This window comes from Tyto alba, unplaced genomic scaffold, assembly GCF_018691265.1.
Source record: "Tyto alba isolate M040663 unplaced genomic scaffold, T.alba_DEE_v4.0 Super-Scaffold_19, whole genome shotgun sequence".
In the NCBI taxonomy this organism is placed as follows: Eukaryota; Metazoa; Chordata; class Aves; order Strigiformes; family Tytonidae; genus Tyto; species Tyto alba.
The window spans coordinates 2,444,335-2,467,983 of record NW_024881281.1 but is presented as its reverse complement, the minus strand read 5'-3'; the positions used below and the strand labels follow the sequence as shown (position 1 = coordinate 2,467,983).

The window sequence follows — 23,649 nt, the reverse complement described above, 5'->3', positions numbered from 1 at the left end:
CACTTTGACTCCTGACTGCTCTACCTCAGACCTGAGAAAAACTCATCACGCTCGCTTTTTGGCGTTTGTTTTTTTTTTTTTTTCAATTTTTTTTTTTTTTTTCAATTTTGATGAGCGCCGATCTTTATAGTCGTTGTTTTATTGTCACTATTATCATTGTTGCTGTCGTGGTTGGTAGCAGCCGGGATTCTGCGGTTGTGTCGAAGCGCTGGTCTACTCGGGCAGTGGGTGGTTTCTCCTGTGTATCCCTCCTAGGACACTCGAACGAAGATTTTTCTTCCTCCCTTTCTTTTTCTCCTCCTTCACTTTTCCAAGGCTTTTGAAACAAACACACACACACACACAAAAAAAAAAAAAAAAAAAAAAAAAAGCAAACCTACGCCGGTGTTGTCGTCTTTCAAAAAAATTTTTTGTTGGTGTTTTTTTTTTTTGTGGGTTTTTTTTTTTTTTTTTTTGCTTGACATCTGGGAAACCAATACCCCCCACTCTCAGAAATAACCAAAGACAATGGTTCACTGTGCAGGCTGCAAAAGGCCAATCTTGGACCGGTTTTTGTTGAATGTACTGGACAGGGCTTGGCATGTGAAGTGTGTTCAGTGCTGTGAATGTAAATGCAATTTGACAGAGAAATGCTTTTCGCGAGAAGGCAAGCTTTACTGCAAAAACGACTTCTTTCGGTAAGTACCGGACCCCCCCTGCCCGGAGCCGTAGCTCCTTTACATCCATTTTTCATCTCCCTTTTTCCCTTTTTTTTTTTGTTTGTTTGTTTGTTTTGTTTGTTTTCCCCCCGTTGTGCAGTGTGACCCACAAACGCCTTTCCCCCCTCCGCACACGCGGACACCCCCCGCCGCCGTTGTTGTGTCTCCAGGTGATCCCCGGGGCGGGCGCGGGGGCCCGGCGGGACGGGCGGGGGTCGGGCCCGGGGGAAGGGGCGCCCCGTCGGGGACTGCGGGGCGAGACCCGGCCGAGCTCCGCTTCCCCAAAGTTCCCTCGAAACTATCGACCGGTGGAGCGGGGGCGATGCCGGGCGGGAAGGGGGAGGAGGGGGGGGGGCCCGTCCCGGTCCCGGTGCTGCGGAGCAGAGGTGACCCCGCCGGGGCTTTTCCGCGGCCGTCAGCGCAGCGCTCCGCGGGCCGGAGCCCGGCGTTGTCCGCAGCCGCGGGAGCGGGGAAGGCCCCGGTGCGGCGGCGGTGCGCGGCTCCCGTCCGACCGAGCCCTGGCGATCCCCTCCCCGGGCGGGTGGATGGAGAGGGGAGCGGGTACCGACGGGCCGCTCGCCGCCGCTTCCCCCGCGCAGCCCGGCCCGCAGCGGCACCGAAATAAATCCCGGGGTCGCAGCGCGCCCCGGCAATAAAGAAGGAATGGCCGCGGAGCCCTGGCCGCGCACCGCGGAGCGCATCCCCCGGGCCGCGCATCCTCCCGGGCCCGGCTGCCGGGAGCCCCGCGGAGCGGCCGCGGCCGAAGCGAAGCAGAGCGCGGGTGGCAGCTCGGCCGGGCTGCGAGCGATTAATAACATAGAAGAATTTCTCCTTAGTATTTATTAGAGTGTCGTTAATCAATGTGTCAGGGCGCAGAGGGGAAACCCTGGACAACGCAGCCCCGGTGTTTAATTAATCCCTCAGCACTTCGTCCCCTGCCCGGATCGCGTCTTTTTATTTTATTTATTTTTGTTTTGTTTCGTTTTACGATGTCATTTCAAGCATTCGCTCGTTAGGAAGCGAGGACGCTGCGGAGCGATGCTTTCTTTGATTTCATTTCCTTTTGCGCGGGCGGGCGGTGCAGCCGCCCCGAGGCCGCGGGGAAGGGCGCGGGGCCGCGGGGCGCTCGCCCGTCGGGGCCGGGCTGGTCTCGGGGGGCCCCGCTGAGCCGCTCCCGGCCTCTCCCCGCAGGTGTTTCGGGACCAAGTGCGCGGGCTGTGCCCAGGGCATCTCCCCCAGCGACCTGGTCCGCAGGGCGCGGAGCAAAGTGTTCCACTTGAACTGTTTTACGTGTATGATGTGTAACAAGCAACTCTCCACCGGCGAGGAGCTCTACATCATAGACGAAAACAAGTTTGTCTGCAAAGAAGATTACCTAAATAACAGCAATACTGCCAAAGAAAACAGCCTGCATTCAGGTGAGGGAGCAGAGCCGGGGCGATGCGGGGCGGGATGCGCTCAGCTCCGGCTTCTCCGCGGGGCAAGAGCCTCTTCTCTCTTCTCTCTCTCTTCTCTCTCTCTTCTCTCTCTCTTCTCTCTCTCTTCTCTCTCTCTTCTCTCTCTCTTCTCTCTCTCTTCTCTCTCTCTTCTCTCTCTCTTCTCTCTCTCTTCTCTCTCTCTTCTCTCTCTCTTCTCTCTCTCTTCTCTCTCTCTTCTCTCTCTCTTCTCTCTCTCTTCTCTCTCTCTCCTCTCCTCTCCTCTCCTCTCCTCTCCTCTCCTCTCCTCTCCTCTCCTCTCCTCTCCTCTCCTCTCCTCTCCTCTCCTCTCCTCTCCTCTCCTCTCCTCTCCTCTCCTCTCCTCTCCTCTCCTCTCCTCTCCTCTCCTCTCCTCTCCTCTCCTCTCCTCTCCTCTCCTCTCCTCTCCTCTCCTCTCCTCTCCTCTCCTCTCCTCTCCTCTCCTCTCCTCTCCTCTCCTCTCCTCTCCTCTCCTCTCCTCTCCTCTCCTCTCCTCTCCTCTCCTCTCCTCTCCTCTCCTCTCCTCTCCTCTCCTCTCCTCTCCTCTCCTCTCCTCTCCTCTCCCTTCTTTTCTCCTCTCCCCCGCTCGTACCGCAGCCCGACTCCCGTGATCGCTATTCCCCGCCCCCCCCAGCGGCCACCCCGAGCCTGACCGTGACCCCGTTTCCTCTCACCCAGCCACCACCGGCAGTGACCCCAGCCTGTCCCCCGACTCCCAAGACCCTTCCCAGGACGACGCCAAGGACTCGGAAAGCGCCAACGTGTCCGACAAGGAGACGGGCAGCAACGAAAACGACGACCAGAACCTGGGGGCCAAGCGACGGGGACCCCGCACCACCATCAAAGCCAAACAGCTAGAGACTCTGAAAGCCGCCTTTGCGGCCACCCCCAAACCCACGCGGCACATCAGGGAGCAGCTGGCGCAGGAGACCGGCCTCAACATGCGGGTCATCCAGGTACCGCCGCCCCCCCGGGGGGTGCCCCGCCGCCGGCTTAAATCGTTATGACCCCCCACGCCCCGACCCCGGCAGGGACAGGGCTGCGGGTTTCTTTTAGAAAGTCCTAAAGAAGCTGCAAATAGTATCGAAATTAATAACCAGAAATGTGAGGGGTTAATGGATAAATAAGAATGACAATGCGCTGGAATTATTAAAAGGTTTATAAACCCGCAGCGCTGGGGGTAATGGGGGGTTAAAGGACCATTAAAGACGAGGTTAGATTGGAGAGTCTCAGTGTGAGGGTAATTAGGAGTAATCTTGTCAGGGTAATAAGAATTAACTCAATCATTCTTGACCTGCTGCGGGGAGCGCCCGGCCGGCCGCGGGGCCGCCGTCACGCGTGGGTTCGGCCCCGTTTGAAACGAGGAGGAGCGCAGCTCGGGGGTGGGGGGACACACACCTGCTCGGGTCCTCCCCCCCTCGACAAAAGACGCCGGGAAACGCCTAGCACCGGGGAGGGGAATCATCCGTGGGGGAGGAGCGGGGCCGTGGAGCGGGACACGCAGGACCGCGGCTCCCGTGACACCGCCGCCTCTTCGCCCCCCCCCCCCGCCCAGGTCTGGTTCCAGAACCGGCGCTCCAAGGAGCGGCGGATGAAGCAGCTGAGCGCGCTGGGCGCCCGCCGGCACGCCTTCTTCCGCAGCCCACGCAGGATGCGGCCGCTCGTGGACCGGCTGGAGCCGGGGGAGCTCATCCCCAACGGGCCCTTCTCCTTCTACGGAGGTGGGTAACGCGATCCCACCCCTCCACGGTCCCTCCCTCGCCTCGAAGCGGGGGGCTGTGCCGGGCTCCCCCCCTCCCCACCGCCTCCCCCCCCCAGGGCGAGCAGCCCCGCGGGTTTCCTCGCCCCTCGGGGGGGCAATTCCCCGCTAGCCGGGGTTGCTCTGGCCACGCGTTTCGGTCGGTTCGTTTTGGTGTCCCCGCCGCTGGCCGGGGGCTCTGTCGAAGGCGGGATCCCCGGGGATCGGCCGGAGCCCGCGCTGCCGGTGCATTTCCCCCGGGGGGGTCAGCGAGCTCCGGGTGATATTTTGAGGCCCCCAGACACACCGCCGCTAAAACACACCCTCGTGTCTTTTCCCCGCGGTTGCCCCGTCAGCGTGTTACCTTCCCTCTGTCTCTCCTTCTCCACCAGATTATCAGAGCGAGTATTACGGCCCTGGAAGCAATTACGATTTCTTCCCGCAAGGACCTCCCTCGTCTCAAGCTCAGACACCCGTGGATCTCCCCTTCGTGCCCTCCTCGGGGCCGTCAGGCACCCCGCTGGGCGCCATGGACCACCCCCTGCCCGGACATCACCCCTCCAGTGAGGCTCAGCGCTTCACTGACATCATGTCGCACCCCCCAGGAGACTCGCCCAGCCCGGAACCCAACCTGCCCGGGTCCTTGCACTCCATGTCCGCGGAAGTTTTTGGCCCCAGCCCTCCATTTTCTTCGATATCCGTCAACGGTGGTGCTAACTATGGCAATCACTTGTCACATCCACCCGAAATGAATGAAGCAGCTGTGTGGTAGCTTTAAAACAAACTGGGTCTAAGTAAGTGATGATCATCTAGTCTGCTTATTGTTACGGTGTACAGAAATGAATAAATATAACATCTCTCCTGCCCTAAGACAATATTACCTTGGGAACGAACTGAATCCAAATCGCTCCAAGGCAAGCTTTGCTCTAGACCAGGACAATCTTCATGTTATGGTTGTATCAAACAAGCAAGGGGACTTTTTTTGTACCATTGACAAAGAAACTGGTGAAGCTGTACAGTAAAGTGCTGCCATACCGTAGGATGGCGTAAGTTTGATTACCCTGTTGGATGTCATCCTAAGAGCCACAATCCTTAGAAACTTCTCATTTAAAAAAATAATAATTGAATGAAGGAAAGGTCAAAGAAAAGGGGGAAAAAAAAAGCTTCAAGAACTCTAGCGTTCCCGGTTAAGGATGGTTCTGGCATTATGAATTTGTTTGTTAATTTTTGTCTCTCAGAAAGTTCGACAACAAGAAACTCTTTTTAGCTTCAGCCATTTCAGCCTGCTGACTATCAGGTGGGACAACTTTCTTTTTCCTTTGTTTTTGTTTTGTTTTCCAAAATAGCAAATACTAAATGTTAAGCCCTCAGCACCAACTCTTCTACCTTCACAAAGCTACACGTACAAAACCTCCTCATCATAGCAAAGGTCACCACCCAGACCTCTAATGAAATGACTTGAAAACAGACAAAAAGTATTCTACCTTCACAGAGAGAGAAAAGCTAAACAAAAAGACTCTATTGAACTAAAAACAGTCAACTGTTTACGTCTAATGTTAAATTCAGGAGTTCAATGTTTTACTAATAAATCCTGTTTTAGAACCTCTTGTTCAAAAGCAAAATATTTTGAGCAACCAACCAAAATAGTTCATTTTCTTTTCTGTAGATGTTATAACAGATTGCAGGGCTTGTGGTTCACTGTGCTAGTTTGTAAAAGGTGTTGTTTACAGAAGGCAAAGAAAAAAAAACCCACGAAACCCAGACAGTTGCCAAATAAAGTAAATATATAGCACAAATACTGTAAGGTGCTTTGCACCAGCAACCCGAGAAGGTGTTTAAAAAGTGTTACAAGGTTAAAAAAAAAAAAAAAAACACAAAAACATCTTTGCTAATTTTTAGTCCTGTTGAACATTCATGGAATTGTTAATATGACTAATATAGACCCACACAGGTTTTATTTTTGTGTCTTTAAAATAAAAGTCCAAAATATTTAAATTTTATGGTCAAATATGCAGTCAACAGCTGCTACTTTTTTCTTTATATATTAAATTTCTCATATGTCTTTTATTGTTCTAATAAACCTAAGCTTGTGTGACCTCCAGTGCATATTAGACCATTCACTGTATGAAAGAAAACATGTTGGATAAAATTTGTGCGTTTTTAATAAAATTAGAAAATCTGATGTTTAGATAACTTGTGTTTCATTTGATGTTTTAAGCAATTTTAAATGGATTCTCTTGAGTAAAATAGCCCTGAGAAAGAATGATCCACTCTGCTGATAATCCTGTACAGCTCTTTTGCTTTGGTAGAAGTCGAAACCCTGGTGCCGATGCAGACAGCAGTCAGTGGCAGCTCCAGCCTCTCTTTCCATCTGCAGGCTCAGTTGTTGAAGGACAAATAATACGTTACGCTGTACGTTAAATTTCAAAATTGGAAACCAAATTGTTAAATATATTAACCTATTCTTGGTCTATGCTAGGAGAAAACATATTCAAAATGCTTATTCTATGCATAAACAAAAATGTATTGTAAATGTAAAAAACTTGCAAAGATACTGTTTTTGATTGGTCCATTTTTAGTTAAATTTATTCTCCAAAGGTAATTTTTTTTTTTTTCTCCTAGTTGGATGGTTTTGGACACAGCATAACCTCAATGTCATGACAGTAATTTTAATCCTTTCTTAGAGCTGATACAAAGTCAATTGTTTAGTAGCGTTTGGTATATATGAAGTTCTCTGAAGGGCAGAGGGGGAGAATATTTTGCTTTGCACTAGATACGTACTAATTTTCTTGGAGGAAAATGAAACAAAACAAAAAATTCTGGAACCGTGTGAAATGACAGATTTAATGTTTTAATTATAAATGATTGCAGAATCCCAAATAGTCAGTTCTTCAAAAGCAAAAGTCTCACTGATTCCGAGAGGACTTTGACCTGTGTTAGAAGCAAAGAATTAGGTTCGGTTCTGAAAAGTCACTGGTTTCAATGTTTTCCACCTGCTGAGCTAATAGAATGGGATGAACTAGAATTGTGTATTTTCCTTCGTCTCTCAACTAATCGTGACTCTGGCTGGCTTCTTTTTTGTTTTATGTAGACACAGAAATTTACGCTAAAACACAGACTTCTACATTCCCAGCGATTCAATTATTTATCTCTTTGGACTGAGGGGCGGGGGAGAAATCAAAATGCTTTAAAGTTGTATGATTTGTAATTTTCAATGGTGATTTTTTATTTTGTTCACAACCTAGTTTCTATGCCCAGCAGAGGGGCCGCCTAGATGAAGCAATAGTTCACTTTAAACACAAAATGTCTTATATAATAATATAAAGGTAAAAAGCTATCTGCAAGGGATCTGTTAGTGTTTCTAAAAAAAAAAAAAAAATCATGCTTTATTAAATACAGGGGAGACTTCTTAAACTCATGGACTCCGTGTCTAACTCATTTATTTGTCTTTTGTATTGTTGGTATGTTTTGTTGCTCTGGTTTGCATTTCTATAAGCACAGTAATGGGTGATCTATTTATTATTTATTACAAACTTTTATTTATCTGGGCAAGTGCCGTTGATAAATATCGCTGTTGGCGCTTCTGGTCTATGCTGTTGGTTTATTGTTGAATCAATTATTTTAAATGAGAATTTCACCAGATAGGCTTGTTTTGTAGGAAACATGTTTGCCAAGTGGTTTTTCTTTTTTTTTTTTTTTTCTTTTCTTGGTAACATGCTATTTGTACAGTTTATTCCCTGCTAATTTACGCAGCGATGTGATACGGTTCAGTTTAGGTCAGTGGCTTATAAAAGGGAGGGAGGAGAGTCTGTATTTTTTCGAAGCTCCATCCCTTCCGCAGGGGTTCAGCCCATCTTCGGGGGGAGCCCAGGAGCCGTTCCCAGGCTTAAGGCTGAGCGTGTCCTTCCGTGCTTCCCGGGAGCCGCTCCGGAGGCCCCAGCGCTTCGCCGATTTGAATTCTGTGCTCTTCAGAGCGAGCTCGGTGTTTCTGAAGGCCCTAATCCAGCAACAATTGCACAGTCAAAACTCCTTTTGAAATCATTGTCACGTTGGGTTCTTGTAAGTCCTTGTTTACAAGAGCATTTCCATTGACTTCAGTAGCGTTACGTGGGTGAATAGAGGTCCGCAGGAGAAGGGCCTCGAAAAATATGTGCTGCTTGGATGGATTTTACACGCACGCATTAATTTTTTTTACCCGCAGAAGCACGGACGTGCAACTATACGTATGTGCAATGTAATTTCCAAAGCGTTTTTAGAAGTAATTGCTCTCTTTTGATCTTTCCTTCCTTGACTGCTGCTGGTTTCGGTGCCCTCCGCCTTGTCGCCGTGGCCCAGCGGAAGGTGCAGCCGGCGCCGTCAGACCCCGTTAGACCCCGCGCCTGCTCTCCCGGTCGGGACGGTGCCCGGGGCGAGCGGCGCGCGCCCTCCCGGCACGGACGAGGGAGGCTCCGGGTTTCAATGGGCGAGGCCGAAGACTTGTGCAAACCCCGTGTGTCAGACCGGTTACTAGGAAAAAGGTGCAAGGCAGAGATTGTAAGTATTACTCATGTTGAGCTGATCTATACGAAGGAGATATTTTTAAGGCTAATCCAAGTGTCTTTAAAATGCCCCGAGTTTCCAGCACCCAAAGAACGCCGCTTTTGGCCCGAACTGATTGCGCGCCACGTCACCCCGCGCTCTCAGGGGGCGATGCCTCTCTCTGCCCTTTCCCTGCGTCTCCAGGCACTGCTGGCATCTCTTTATTCCCCCTTTGCTTGGGGAACATTGGGCATTTATAAAGATCTGTATCCCAGGAGTAAGAATGTACTTAAATTACGATTTGTGGACAAATTGTGTGTATTATTTTAATATGTGTATGTGTACCTGGGGTGCTGAGCGATGGGTACATGATACAAATCTATAAATAAATATGATTTTAAAATATCGGTGGTAATTTACATACTTTTGCCATTGTAGGAAGCGGCAGATATTGCAACGTCCTCTCGGGGATGATTCCTTTTGCCATAGTCTGGATTTTTACCCTGAACAAGAGTGTTGTGTTTAAGCTTTGCATGTTCTTACAATATTAAATGCAAGCATTTGCAGTCTCCCTTTCCGTTACTACCCCTAGCAGATAAATTCACATATATTAAGATTAAGCAATTGATAGATATCCTTAAATGCTGCTGACGCTGTTGAGCTGGGAACAGGGAATTGTGATGCTGGAGCAGGTTCTGGAAGGTCTTTTCTTTGTGTCTGCCGTGGAACTGGGGTGCTCAGCATTCCTCATGCCAACAAAATATCCATGAAGACACAAATTAACCTAATGGGACCATTAAAAATATTTTTTGATTACAAATCCTTCTGGGATTGCTATCTGCTGTTTCTTTTTCAATAGTCTTTGTGGTGCTTTTGGCTATAGAGCATGGGGTCACGCTTAGAAAGCAGAGTTTGTTGTTGTCTGGAGAGAGTTTTTCATTCATTAAATGCAGAATTGTCGTGCAGAAACTAAATGTGGCCTTACGGTTAGCTGACCTGCGGATTACTGAGTCGCGGTGCTTGGGGCTGCTGTCCCCGGGCTGGGAAGGATCCTCGCGGGGCGCCTGATTTTCCTGCAGTGTTTGCGCGTGGGATCGCTGCACGGGATGCACGGAGCCGCTTTTATTGTGCGTATCGTGGTCTGGTTCTCGCAGAAGCCCCTCGGCCCTCCACGTAACCCACCGCGGGGACGAGGGGCACGACCGGCCTCTTGGAAGTCTTCCGTTACAGGCTGTCTCCGCATTCAGGAATAGCTGTGCTCCGATGACATTTGGTGCGCTGTTTTAGAGTATTTTTGGCAACTGTAAGAAGTAGATTTTTTTTTTTTTTTTTTTTTTTTACCTGATTGATTTTAATACAAGCTTGCTTCCTGCAGAATCTGAACCGTTAACGCGGCTGACGGTGTCTATCTCACGTGGTTTGGAATGAAACCCTTAGCTCTGCTGATCGAGGAAGCCGGAGTTGGCAGGACAGGTCTGGTGTGATTTTGTTGAAAGGTCTCTCTCTGGCGTGAGAAGCGTCACGCGGCACAGACTGGAAACGTGAGCTGGAGCCCCCCCGGGCCCCCCCGGCTGCCGTCGAGCGGCAGCGAAGCTCGCGGGAAGTGCTGCCTGGCGGGATCGTGCTCCGCGTCTCCAGCATTGCTGGTGCTGGCGTTCCCGCGTGCGTTTGCGTGGGGGAGGTTTTTCTGGGGATGAAAAATAGATTTTGTGCTCTGTTTTTTTTTAAAAAAAAAAAAAAACAACAAACCAAAACAAACGTTTTCTTCTAATTTTTCAGTTGTCTCTGGGTGGCCTTTAACATTCTTATCTGCTGGAAGCATCTCCAGGCTGCGCATCTATTCAGACACAATATATTCATTATATTTTTAGATGTAAGAACCATTAAGGGTTGATTAGATCTTCAGAACAATTGTGTCTTTTGAATGAGTGATGGGTTAGGAATATCAGAAATACTCGAGTAAATAAAAACACAGAAGAAAACCAGTAATAAATATTTATAAGGAGCGTGGGTTTTTATGTACATAATCTAAATTTCCTGTTAAGTAATTTTAGTGGATATATTTTATGTGCTCTCTTTCCTGCTTCTCCCTGATTTTTTGCTCTTCTTTTTTCTCTTTTTCACTGACAAATCGTGTCGCTGATTTAAAAAGAAAATCTTAAAATGAAATACTACCCCTGAAATGAGAAAGGTTGGTTTGGAAAATTACATTTGCTAGCCAAAGCGTTGGAAAGAGAAGCTCAACTCCGGCTTGTAGCTATTTTTGGACAGCATGCAGCCCGCGGTATATGGGTCAAATTCTGCGGTTGATAATGCAATTCAATTAAATTCGGTAGACGCGACTGTGGCGCGTGTAATTCCCGTGGATCTCTCCGGGAATCCCGTCGCAGCCGGGTGCCTGCAGCCCACCCCGCTCCCACCGCGCTGCTCCCCAGGCGCCGGGTGCTGCTCCACGCCGGTTACGCGGGCGAGCAGCCACTTACTCGGCGGGGGTGTCTGAATGGCTTCACCTTTCCAACACGTTTCTTTAGTTATATATTTCAGTAAAGAAATGCTCTGAAAAACGGATTCATATTAATAACCCGTAATTCTACAGGCACACAAGGATGATACGGTCTTTCACTGCCAAAGCTACAATCTAATCTGACAATTTCCTAAAAGATGACAGGCTCCACAAATACACGGGAGCAAAGGAAGCTGAGTGTGAGAAATTAAAAGTGCTTTCTTGTAGTACAGACTACTCAAAATTCACTCATTTATCTGCTTTGTGTTTAGGGTGTTATTTCCAGTTTAGCAAATAAGCATGTAAATAAAAAGTAAAATTAAGAGGAAAAATGCCAAAGAAATTATGTCAGTTAGTTTGATGGCTTTTGCTTACAGTTTATAAACAGGCAGAGGGTTTTACAGAACATACCGTGATGCATAAAAAGGCTTTCATGATCGTCTTAAATTAAAATGTATTGATATAATTTTTGTACAGATATTCCCCCGCATGATTACGAGTCCAAACCATGGCAGCATGGTTTGAGGGCACGTGAACCAGAAATTAAAACCGAGCCTGAGAGTCTGATTTAATTACCCTGCTAAGTGAAAGGCAAAAGAGGGAGAATAAACAGCGGAGGAGGAGACTCTGTTGGAGAAATATTTTAACAACCCATGTCTTCCCCACACTGCATTTTGTGTTTGATGTTGGGTTACGCTGACCGAGTCCCCTCACCAAAAATGTTGAATTAGCAGCTCCCGCAGCCGTTTGAGCGCTCGCTCGGCGGAGCTGGGGTCACCCCAGCAAGTCCCAGGGCGCGGGGGGCTCCCCCTCGCCCCGGCCCCCCCGCGCAGGGGGAGGTGGGGGCGACGCGCCCCTCTGCGCATCGCCCGCCGGTCCCCTTCGCGTTTGTGTGGCACCGATGTAAGTGACGGACGCGGGACAGAAAAGAAACAGGTCTGTAAGCTCTGGCAGAAGCCCTGGATTTCCAGCTGCACATACGTGAATTTTAATGCTTTGCTGGGTTGGGGATTTAGACTGAACGATTGTCCCATTAGTCTCAGTGGGTGGAATCCCGATCTCACTGGCTTGAGTGGCAAAAATGCTGTCGGCTTCAAGGAGCCCATTTTTTGACTCCAACTCACTGTGTATTTTTTATTAATTATATTTGCTATGTTTTATTTAACTATCACTAAAAGCCTCTCTCCCTTTATTAACAGGGCTATTTATTATTTCTTAGGCTAGAGAACATCCCTTTTCACTCTGTATGAGTGCAGACATTTGAAAGTGCAATAACGCAGGGGTGTCTTGGCACTGGTTCTCCGGTTAGGTGAGTGGTTAGTTACTCCTAAGTAACTGTCCAGGTAAGCACTTCTTTCTGCTACTTAATTTTCTATAGATTTATTTCTCCAGGCTCCTCCCTTGGTTTATCATGGCATCTTTTACTCTGGCAACAAAATACCTACAAACTCAAAGAAAAAAAAAAAAAAAACAAAGTAGAAGCAACACCAGGGAAGACATACTGTACACATCTCCCATTCTATAAGTTTCCTGGTTTATAAAATCATGTCTTAGTTAAAAAAAAAAAAAAAAAGAAATAGCAATGCTTAATTTCACATTGCTGGAGCAATGGCAAACTCACATAATACATAATGCAGAGCATTATAGCTGTCAATCGTGCCATGATAAAAGAAATACAAACTATGAAATAAAGTTGAAATAAGACTGAAATACTCAACAGCATAAAATCCAAGGGCTTTGTTTGCAATGAAAATGTACATCAGTTTTTATATAAATGAAACTGTATATTGTCTTCACAGTACACAATATCACACAGTTTTAGAGGGAGAGTCACAGGGTGTTTGAGAAGGCGGGGTGAGATGTTTGGTTTTTTCCCAGTCGGTGCCTCCCAGGACCCCAAGCCCCCATCCAAAGTTGGTGGGTAGCAGCAAGCGGCCGCGGCTGCTGGAGGAAAATAGTAATTAATGATATTCCTCTGCCCTCTGTAGGAGAATTGCCTGCACTGAACACTGCTGGGGGGAAAACCGCCCGATCCGGCCTGGCACCGCCGCTGCCCGGCCAGCATCTTCTTGCCTTCTCATTAAAAAGCACATCCGGATTAATTTTTACAGCATTTAAAAGCAGATAAGGAGTGGGGAAGAGTCTGGTCTCGACGAGAAGGAGATGAGCGAGCAGCCTATGCAATTTGCCTCCGAGCTAGGGCTTGAGCCGGCCTCCAGCTCAAGTTTGCAGCTCGGTGCTGGCACCTTCGCTGGCAAAACCCCAACGCCGGTTGTGGAAAGCCCAAATCCCGACCTCCTGAAACTGTTTGGTGTGGAAAGCCCCAATCCCGACCCCCCTGAAGCTGTTTGTTGCGGGGTCACGAAGTTCAGACCTACCTCTGCAACTCAGGTTTCAAGATGCTGATTTGGGTCCCTGCTCCCTCGTAGCAAAATACGTGTCAGCCTCTATTGGCCGTTCCCCAATTCCAGGTGTAACCTTGTTTTTTGGGGCCACCTCGCCCAACCAAGCAGCCAGAAACCGGCAGCGGGCAAACCCAAACCAGCTGGTGTTCGTTAATGCTGGATGCGGGTCACCTGCATCGCGTTGCCACTGCTTCTAGGGCAAAAGCACCTGGGGACCTTTGGTGCTGGTGTGGGTTTGGTGAGGTTGGTGTAAATCCGGTGTAAGGATCCATCTGTGCACAAGGACTGGGGTTAACTGGTGAACCTGCCCTTCAGCTCTGGCTGCTGTCAGAGGGACTCTGACTTCCACAGAGGCCACAAAACGTTTAATGTACGGGACAGAAAAGAATTAATTGGGTTCAGTGCAGCATATGGGACAAAAAAAAAAAATTAATTGGATTCAGTGCAGCTAGCGGCGCTAAAAAAAAAAAAAAATAAAAGTGCAACGTCGCCTTAAATAAATAGTTGTAATGTTTTGCGTTGTGTAACAGGACTTCGCTTCCAGGCCGCTGCTCCCCCCGTGCTGCTCAGCTCCAGGGCACCGGGCACGCTGGGACCAGCTCTCGGGTCCCCCCCCGCCGCCCCGCTCGGCACGGCCGCGCTGGATCGCTGTGTCTATTTCTATTTTTCGCTATTATTATATAGCCCAGACGCCCGGCAGGCAAAGGGCGGGCACGCGCGAGGCGCCCAGACCCGCCGGGCGACCGCTCGCCCGCGGCTGCTGGCCCGGCCCCCGCGCTGCCGGACGGCGGGCGGTAGGACCCGGCCCGGCCCAGGGCTCCACAGGCCCCGCCCCCCACAGGCCCCGCCCGCAAGCTCCGGCCCCGCCCCTCCCTCCCTCCCTCCCTCCCTCCCTCCCTCCCTCCCTCCCTCCCTCCCTCCCTCCCTCCCGCGGCAAGATGGCGGCGCCCTTAGCGCGGCAGCTGGAGGAGCTGCTCAACCCCCGGCCCAGCTTCCGCGACCCCGAGGACGACGCGGAGGAAGGTGAGGGAGGGCCGGGAGGAGGGTTTAATACCCGCGGCCGGCGGTGGGCGGGCTGGGGATGGGCCGGGCAGCTGCCGGGGCGGCCGCACGTGGTGCCGCAGCGGGGCCCCCTCAGCTCTGCCGTGCGCCTCGGGCTTCCCCCTCCCCAGCCGCGGACGGGGGTCGGGTCTCCCCGCTGTGCCCCCCCCCAGCCCCGGGCCGCCCCACAGCACCGCGTCTGGCCGGGTCACCGGGGCCGCCTCAGGAGCCGGGCCCCCCGCCCCCCCCCCGGGGTCGGGTTTACCTCAGCGGCCGGGAACGGAGTTACCTCAGCGCTGCCCGGGCCGGGCTGCCCCGGCGCAGGCCCCGGCGCAGGCCCCGGTGTGCGGCATCAGGCTGGGGAGCGGATCCGGCTGGAAAATCTCCCGGAAAAGAGACGGAAAAGCGCGGCGCCGGGGCAGGGCGGCTTCCTCCGGCAGCGAGGGGCGGCGGCGGGCGGCGGCCTCTCCGGCACGCCAGGCGCTGGGAGCAGGCCGCAGCGCGCTGCGCCGGTCCTGTTTCATGCTTACCAACTTTTTGCCATAGTTGTGATTTCCAAGGCGTTTTTCCCTTTCCCCGTGACAGAGGTGGCAATGTCACCTTCTGAGGTCCCAGGCTGGTGCCTGCCGTTTCCTTGACCTGCCCTCTCCGGAGCAGTCTCTCCAGCGTCAGTAGACCAGCCAAGCCGTGGGGCAGGACTCATCTCTAGGGCACGTCTGCCCCACTGTTCCTGCACTCACCTCTTGAGATAGCGAGTTAACCGTCACCCTCTGACCCCAGTTGGCTTTAGGAGGTGCTAGGCACCAGTCATGGTAAAAGTCGTGTAGCTTAGCCCAGTTCTTCTGTATAACTGTATGCGAGAGCAATAGTGACTTGTAAGCAACATCGTAGTAACCTTTGAGGAAATAAATGTAGTCAGCAGAAGCATTTTTCCATTTTAGTAATCATGATTTCATTTCAGACTTCATACTTCAGTAGGGCCAAGACTGCAAATACTAGAAGATCCATCGAGTGCCTCAGGTCATCCTGCATCTGCCCCTCTTGCCCAGTTGTTCCTTGGTGCCGAGGAGCGTCTTGCCATCCTCTTGTAGTTCCAGTGACTATATTTAGACCTGCTCTTGTTGCTTTGATTATGAGCAGGAAATTTTTTTTTTGCTTCCCCCCTGCCTCAAGTAAACACTATATGTGAGGCATTAACATTTCTAAACACACATTAAAAGAGCACTTAGCGATGTTCAGCCAGTTGGATCACTCAATTGGTTGAACAAAGCTAACCCTGTAATTTTGCATACAGGGTGTCTTGCACATGAATGAAAACAGGGAGGGAGTATGGTATGATGTGTTCTCTTTGCTGGACTGCTCCATTCCAGTGTCCTGGAGAAAATGGGTGTGAAAGAGGGTGATAACCACAGTGAAATTATTTTCTCTGTTTAGCCATTGTAAAATGTTTACATGTTTCTGTGGGTCATATATACAGCAGGAAGCCAAAGTGCATCTGAATTGTAGTTTTCTTCATTTAACCTGTAAGCATGAAGTGAGTGAAGGCATTCCAGCTTTACTGAGCCTTCCACCCAGAGGACTACTCTTCTTATGAGACCCTTGTGGATCTGTGAAAGGGCTTGGATAGGCTTAGTTTATCTGGTGATTTGTGCAGGTTCTCTGAAATAAAGAAGAGGCAGGGAAGAAAGTGTGAATGTAGGCAATGTTAATTAAAAAAAAAATTCATCAGGATTTCTTTGGCATTTGTTAATAAACATTGATCTCTACATTGCAGGTGAGCCCTGTGGCACCAAACCTGTATGAGGAGAAGTCCAGAGTACTGAGAGGGAGGTTGGAGTTGGTCAGTTTGTGTAAGAGCTCCCTTCCTCCTGCAGAGGCTATCCTGGCAGGTGGGAGAACACCTCTGGCTGCAGAGAAGTCACGGGATGTTTTCTGAAAAATACCCTTGAAACTGTCTTATCTCTTCTGCTAGATCTTAAGTATTACTTTACTCGGTAGTTCCTCAGCAGGACTGGTGGTGTGATCTACGCAAAACCCAGCTTTGAGGATTTTTCTCTGCCTTTGATTCCCCAGCAACTTTTTCTTCTTTGCAGAAAATTAGCGTAGTGGCTTTCCTTCACGAGGCACGAAGAGCCTTGCTCCTAGTCAAAGCCTAAAAACCAGACTCTTACGTGAGGCCGTGTTGCCATCCAGCTCACCTTTGCAGTACATTTTTGTATGTAGAGCACGAGGAGTTTTCCATGGCCCCTACCTGCAGCTAGTTCTTCTAGTCTGAAATTCAGTTCAGTTTAGACAACCCTTTCCTCTTTTTTTGTTTTTCCCCACAGCTACAGTTGCTAAAGTGATTGACAAATTTGAGGATGAAACTGCAGATGACATTTTCCCTGTTGGTAATATAAGAAAAAAAGCTTCAGCCTCTCTCTTGGAAGCTGATAAAAGGTACAGTGGGAAGGCGACATCTCGCAAAGCTTTGCAAGAAGAACTCTGGGGAGATGCTCTGGCTGAGGAAGGATCTGGTAAGAAATCTCATTTCTTTTCCCTTTTCACTGGACTGCTCAAAATTTGATGTTAGCATGTTAACTGAGCTAGTGCCATCTGAACCGAGATGACAAACTTCAGGTCCCAGTTACAGGGCAGTAAACAGGTACAATTGAAGTTGGACATCTTCCCGAAGTGCCTTCCTGAAATTCAGGCCATATTTTTTGGCCTGAGGAAAGGGGAAATCCCAAAGAGAAAGTCACTTCTACAGATTGAGGAAAGAGTGTGACCTGAGTGTAAGGTGAGGTTCAGTGCACTGACTGCACATTGTGTGGAAGAAAATAAACAGCTCCCGGTTTAAAGTCAGTATGTCTCAGGGACAGCAAGTATGTACAGATTCTCATTTTAAAAATGCTTCTAGTAAATTCTGACCACCTTGTTTGCTTATCATGTCATTGTTTCATGGGAAAGCTAAGCCGTGGATCACCTAATCGTTGCTGCAGAAAATATCATCTGAGAACTTTTTGTAGATACGGCCTTGTGTTTCCATTATTTAGCCGAAACAAAGAGTAACATCATACACAGATAAAATGGAGGTTGGAGTTCAAATAGCCCCAACCTGTAGCTATTGATGATGCATACTGTAAAGTGGCACATCTTGCTGGTAAATAAGTAACTTTTTTTCTCCTTTAATTATTAGCTGAAGAAGAATTAGATGAATGGTACAGCGGCAGTGAAGATTCAGAAGAGGATGGGAGCTTAGGCAGTGAAACAAAGGAGAAGCCCAGCAGTGCTGGCAGTGACCAGGAGGATGGCTTGGAAGACAATGAGGAGACAGATCCGTCTGTCAAGGCCAAGGCACCAGAGTTCAGTTTCCAGAATATCACAGACTTTGAGAAATTTACAGAGGGGATGGATGATGGAGGAAGCACTGAGGGGGAAGATGAAGATGATGCCAGCATGGAAGAAGGAAGTGAGGAGGAGGAGGAGGAATATGGGAGTGAAACCCACGACAATATAAAGGAAACCAAAGACATTGAAGATGATGGGGGGGTGATGACATTCTCAAAAGGACAAGAGGCTGAAGAAGTAGAAAAAGGAAAAGCTGTGAAGAACCAGCTAGGTTTGTGCATGTTTGCTTTGTGTTTTGACAAGACTTTCACCTTGCTGACACTGTAGAAGCTGGCCATGTTAGGAACCACTTTGGCATGTTAACATGCTGTTAGCATACTGCATGTGCATGCTAGAGCAGCCCTAGTGATTTGCAAATGTTCTGCCAAATCTGCTATGCAAGCTGGTGTCACTGCTGCTGCAAAATCTCATATTATGAAGTGTATTTATCCACTGGCTTAATTGAACCATTATTGAATATACTTGTAGTATTGTTGGGGATAGGGACTTCCTACACGGGTCGTGCTGTGCATTGGTGGTGACGCTGCTTCTGTTTCTTTCCAAAATGTAATGCCGAGTGCTTTTTTTATTTTCCTATTTGCCCTATTAAACCATCAAACCTGAATTTGCGGAATGTGTTTTTAAACAGTAAAGCAAAGGGATGACTGTTTTTGTGGATCACAGAACTGCAGTCAGGATCGTAGGATGGGATGCTGCTTTGTCCAGAGACACCTTGTGGTACCAATTTTGTGCTGGGTCGGCGCATGCGAAGATTTGCCCTCACCAGCAGTAGCGTAGCACAGAGGGGAGGGCCTGTGCTGTTAAGACAACAGCTCCTTCACAAGGAGCAGATGCTTTGGCTTGCTAAGTAATTGTTTTGTTTTCTCTTTGTTATGAAGCATTGTGGGATCAACTATTGGAAGGGAGAATCAAGATGCAGAAGGCGCTTGTAACAGTCAACCGACTCCCACAGCCAGATGCTTACCCAGCCTTCAGAAAGGAAGGGGGACAAGAATTTGACAACGCTGTCGAGAACTGTAAGAATTTTTTCAGTCTTTCTACTTTGGGTAGATTCTGCTGTAGCCAGTATGCTTTGCCTGTGTGGGGAAGTGTTAGTGGGAAAGTGATGGCTTTGAGTTGCAGGTGTCTGTAGTATTAGCTGTTAGTTTGTATGACCTTAATTATTAATTAGGTACCATGCTAACCGAAACCAAAAACTGTTTCCTACCCCAGACAAAGAGAATATCTCCTATCCCCCCCACGTCTGTATGCCTTGCTGATCTCTGCTGGTGGCCTCTGGTCACTTACGTAATGTTGGTAAGACTCAGCTCAGGTCCTGCTGCTATTTCTGGAGTTCACGTGGGGATCGATATTTGCTTCTCAAATTTAAGTTTCATGCTGTATCTTAGAAACAATCGGTTTGGTTGTTGCTGTTTGGTGCAGAGTTGGGATGCTTCTTTGTCCAGAGCCACCTTGTGGTACCAATTTTGTGCTGGGTCAGTGAATGCAAAGACTTGCTGTAACCAGGAGTGATGTATCACAAAGGAGAGGGCCTGTGCTGTTAGGGTGGCAGCAAGTATCTTTTCAGCTTGGAGCTGCTTCGTCTGTTTATTTCTTAGGATCACTATTAATGATCTGATCTGATGAGATTTGTAGTAGATTCTCCAATATGGCAAATATAATGTGCATGCTCCAGTTGATAAGTGCAAAATACTCAGCTTCAGTGTGTTGTCGGTCTATTTAATTTTTAGAATTGGACGCCTTTTTTACAGCCTAAAGGTAAATATACAGGGAGATAAAATGGCTGGTATGTTATCCTTAAGAATAATTGCAAACTACTGCAAGTATCAGTTGGGGTCCATTTCTCCCTGACCTGTTTGTTGTTTTCTGTCAAAACCCACCCAGATGACAGTATTTATACACAGATTGTTCTTTTTTCTGATCCCACTGACCAGAAATTAGTGAACTTCATAGGACGTTCTTCCAGTGATTCTGAATAATAACGATAAAGCCCAGTAGCATCTTAAAGCTTGCCAGGTTGGTTATCCCTTTCACTTCTGTTTCCTCTTTCCCAATCTTGAGATACTGCTCGCTTTCCAGAACGTTTCAGCTCCGCAGGTGGGCGCCCCGGGGAGGATCCCGAGGAGCCCCCACGCGTGAGCCAGTCGGCAGGAAGCACGGTGGTGGTGTCTGCAGCCCTTGGTGCTGGGCATCGGCGGCGTCAGCGGAACCGCCCGGTTCGCTGCGCCCGTGTGTCCAGTCGGCCGCCACGTGCCAGTCTCTGCATGCTGCACGTTGAGAAAATCTGACCTGGGCTGGCTGGCACAAGTCATCTTAAAATTGAGTTAGGAACTTTCACCGTCACGGAACTTGACCCTGAATCTTGCCCCTACACCCCCGTTGTCTTACGGCTTACACCTGGTCTGAACATGGTGGCTAATCAGCTTAGCTGGGGTTGCAGCAGGTGAGATACATTATGTTTTAAAGTTAGCTCTGCTGCTTTAAATGAAGTGATTAAGGAAAAAAAGGCGAACTCCCGACAATACTAAGCTGACCTTTCAGTGAAATACATGTTATTAATGTATTTAATGAGATGCATTACAAACTGCACCAAGCACCATGTTTCATTACAGGTCTAAAACGCAATATCATTAAAGACCTTTAACAGAAACAATGGTTGACATTTTGATATTTCCCATAAGCAAAATACATCCAAGAACATGGAGTATAATACTGTACTCGGTACAGCAGAGAGGCTAATCTTGCAGTTGTCCAGAACACTAAAGGAAAATCCACTGTTAATAACTGCTCAGTGATTCCCTCCCCACCCTCCTCATAATCTGGGCAGGAAAGTTACAGTAGTGTACTCTGATGTTCCTGATAGCCTGGGTTTGTGTTCTGTATTTCATCTGTGAGGACAGGAAGAAAATAAAGCTGGAGTGACCTGGGCAGAGTTAGCAGAGGAAGAGCTTGGACTCACAGATGGGAGGTAGTGAACTCAGGAATGTTCTGCTACTACTACACTTGTTTAGTGTCTTCTGGTGGTTCTCCAAGGGACCAAATCTATATTCCTTTTTTTAGCTTATATTTTTTTAAAATACAATCTGTAATTGTACATTAGAGTAGGTAAGATAAAGTAATTTATAATGAGCTACACTACTGTCCAGTGCAGCTATCTTTCACTGCCCTACAAGATGCTTTTTCTAGAAGATGGAAAACGCCAAGCGTAAAATAAGGAGTAAACTTACACACGAAGATCTTATCAAAGACTAGAGATGTAGTTGGTGGCGTTACCTGGCAAAGGCCCATTTCTCTCTCACTTCGCTGCGTTGGGCCCTGCGAGAGGGCTGTATGGCTAATGAACAGCCCGAGCTTTTCCCTGTGGGCAGTCTGAGCTGTGTTACATCTTCACGCACGGAGCTTCTGCCTGGATAACAGGGCTGTGACCTGTCAGTTCAGGAGGTGAAACTAAGTCCTTTCTGAAAATATACATGATAATTAAAGTTCATCAATTGATGCACCTTCATTTATGAGGTGGGGGGGGGGAAAATCTCACTTATTATAAATCAGCTTCCAGTAAAACTTATAATTTTTAGCCACTCGAGTGGTTTAGTGGCTTCTACAGAAATAAAGTTTTTTACTTGGTTCTGAACGGTGATGTTGTGGGCTGGGTAAGCGTTTCTGGACTCCTGAGTTCTCACCCCAGTTGTGATACCAGCCAGGAGAAATGAGAAGAACTGTGCATGAGTAAGTTCAAAGACAGGCAGAAGACAGGACTTTGTAAATACTGAATGTTGAGGTGGATCCATTGTACGTGATGTGCTTCCGTCTTGGACGGGAGTTGGGATAATCAGGACACTGACATTGTTTTGGACTGGATGATACTCTGCGTTCAGGGAAGCTTTAGCACTGCTTTCCAAATCCACAGAATACATTTGGCATGATTTCATTATCTTCATTGAATAGGAGGAAAGGATTTGGTGTTGAAGTTGCACAAAGCAGTTGGTGCCAGAAATCCAGAGTCTCAGTGTTCGCTGTAGCGTGCTGAAGCAGGAGGGCACAGAGAGGCCTCGGCCCCCAGCGCTCCCAGAGGACCTGGGCAAGTCCCTTTGAAAGCTGCCCCAGAACGCTTTTGGGAATTTATCCCAAGGCCTTCTGTTGCTCGTGAAACTTCTGCTCTGTGCTCACAGGAAGGGTGAATTTTTTTAAATGGAAAAGGGTCCTTTGTATATTCGTCTCTGTGGTATTTCCCACTTGTGACAACCCTCTGTGCAGCTCATGGTGGTATTGAAATTCCCTGAGGGTTTGGGTATAATTGTGTTAAAGAGTAGATGGCAATGCTCTATACATTTGCAGTTTTAAAGCCAAATATGGGTGAAAATGGTAACGTCATGCTTGTTTTCCAAATTTTGAGATTGGAGGTTACAAGACCTCAAGTGTTTAATTTATTATTTTTGTAATCTTTTACAAAATTTTTTCTTTTTTTTTTTTTTTTTTTTTTTTTAAATGATACAACGTGCTTTGGACAGTCTTGGGTTCCTGAGATCTCAGGTTCTGGTGGATGATTTACTGCAAAATTGCTTATAAATTGAAGTAGAAAATGTTTTGCAGACCTGGCAGCTTTCAGGCTTCACACCCATTTGTCACCCAGCATTTCCCTTTGTGTATAGAACAAGAATTAATTAGGCTGCACTGCAGGAAAAGTTTATGGCCATAATTTATATAGGATGAATTTCTGTTTAAAGAGACAGCATTGCTTTGTTTGCACTGTCTTACTTTTCTTTCCCTTTTTTTTTTTTTTTTTAATCTTTAATTATATTCCAAATTTTTTTCTGTCACCCTTTTTACATACAAATTGGAGACCAACCTGTGGTCATGGAGCTTGTGTTTATTCCTGTTTTGCATCCACAGAGGAAGTCTTGAGTGGTTTTTAATCCCGAAAGCACGGTGCCTGCGCTCTGAGTGCAGTGCAGATGTTTAACGTTTAATGCACTGCACACGTGAACTCCCACCGCTTACGGTTCTGAGGTGCTGCTGCCTGGAGTGGGCTGTTTCTCCAAGATACATTTGTATTCTCTTGCACCATATCTTCCAGTCTAGTCCGGGGCTTGAGATGTTGCCTCTGTTTGGGGTCTTGCACGTTCAATTAATGTTTTTCATAATCAATGCAAGTCAGAATTTGCAATCTGCTCCTGATTTGCACATTAAAGAGACCCATTAATTAAAAATTCCAATCCCTGGCATGTTCCCGCAGGATCCTTGCATTATTTACATAGAAAAAGAGTGCAAGGTGCAAGTTTCTGTGCTGTGTCTCTGCACAGATTGCATGCCTGCCATTCATATTTCTATGTATGTTTTCAAGGAGGAGGAAGGTTAGAAGGGGATCTCATGAAAATGTCACCAAAAATTATCTCAAGGGCAAGAAAGAGCCAAAAAAGAGGTGGAAGCAACATTAGTGAAGCCACATCCAGTGTCAGGAGTTAAACAGTTCCTGGGTTTGGGGCTTGTTACGTTCAATTTTGATTCAGTGACGAAAACCTCCATGGCTAATTGTGGGGGCTGGGGGGCAACAGGAGCTTTAGGAAATGATATCTCTCAGTCAGCAAAGGCTAGAAGCTTTTGTATGTGTCCTGGGTAGCTGGGCTGCCCAGTCATGTAGCTCTGTTCTTCTATTTTAATTACTTCCTCTTTGTAATTCTGGTTAAAAATACTAAGCTGGCAATGTTTCTGTGACTAGTACTTCATGCTTCACAAAATGAGCTGGCAATTCTAGCTTTTAAATAGGATAATGTGTTATTTTCAGTTTTTAGTTGGTGAAATGAGGAGTTAGAGACATACAGAAACCCAGGTGAGGCTCTTGCAGAAGGCAGTTGCTGATGGAGGTTGCAAGGCTGTAAAGGGATGCGTAGTTGTGTATGTTTTG

General features: G+C 47.9%; 2 protein-coding genes across 3 annotated transcripts in view; both read left to right on the top strand.

Annotated features, from left to right (window-relative positions):
- The first annotated feature begins 393 nt into the window (after nt 1-393).
- LHX1 (LIM homeobox 1) lies at nt 394-13,949 on the top strand. 2 transcript variants are annotated; one of them, XR_006165256.1, is made up of 7 exons: nt 394-677; nt 1,890-2,116; nt 2,831-3,108; nt 3,708-3,873; nt 4,283-5,187; nt 8,226-8,423; nt 12,131-13,949. XR_006165256.1 is itself a non-coding variant. In XM_042791819.1 (5 exons), the coding sequence occupies exons 1-5, from the start codon at nt 508-510 to the stop codon at nt 4,660-4,662; spliced, it is 1,221 nt and encodes a 406-aa protein (XP_042647753.1). In that variant the 5' UTR covers nt 394-507; the 3' UTR covers nt 4,663-8,212. The 2 variants fall into 2 exon arrangements, 1 of the variants encoding a protein (XP_042647753.1); XM_042791819.1 differs by lacking the exons at nt 8,226-8,423; nt 12,131-13,949 and having other exon boundaries at nt 4,283-8,212.
- Nucleotides 13,950-14,240: 291 nt separating this feature from the next.
- The window catches only part of AATF (apoptosis antagonizing transcription factor), a 54,908-nt gene continuing 45,499 nt past the window's right edge, over nt 14,241-23,649 (top strand). The window contains exons 1-4 of the mRNA XM_042791601.1: nt 14,241-14,339; nt 16,685-16,873; nt 17,536-17,958; nt 18,626-18,763. Of these exons, the coding sequence (XP_042647535.1) occupies nt 14,255-14,339; nt 16,685-16,873; nt 17,536-17,958; nt 18,626-18,763 (835 nt within the window). The 5' untranslated portion in view covers nt 14,241-14,254. The remainder of the gene's footprint in view (nt 14,340-16,684; nt 16,874-17,535; nt 17,959-18,625; nt 18,764-23,649) is intronic.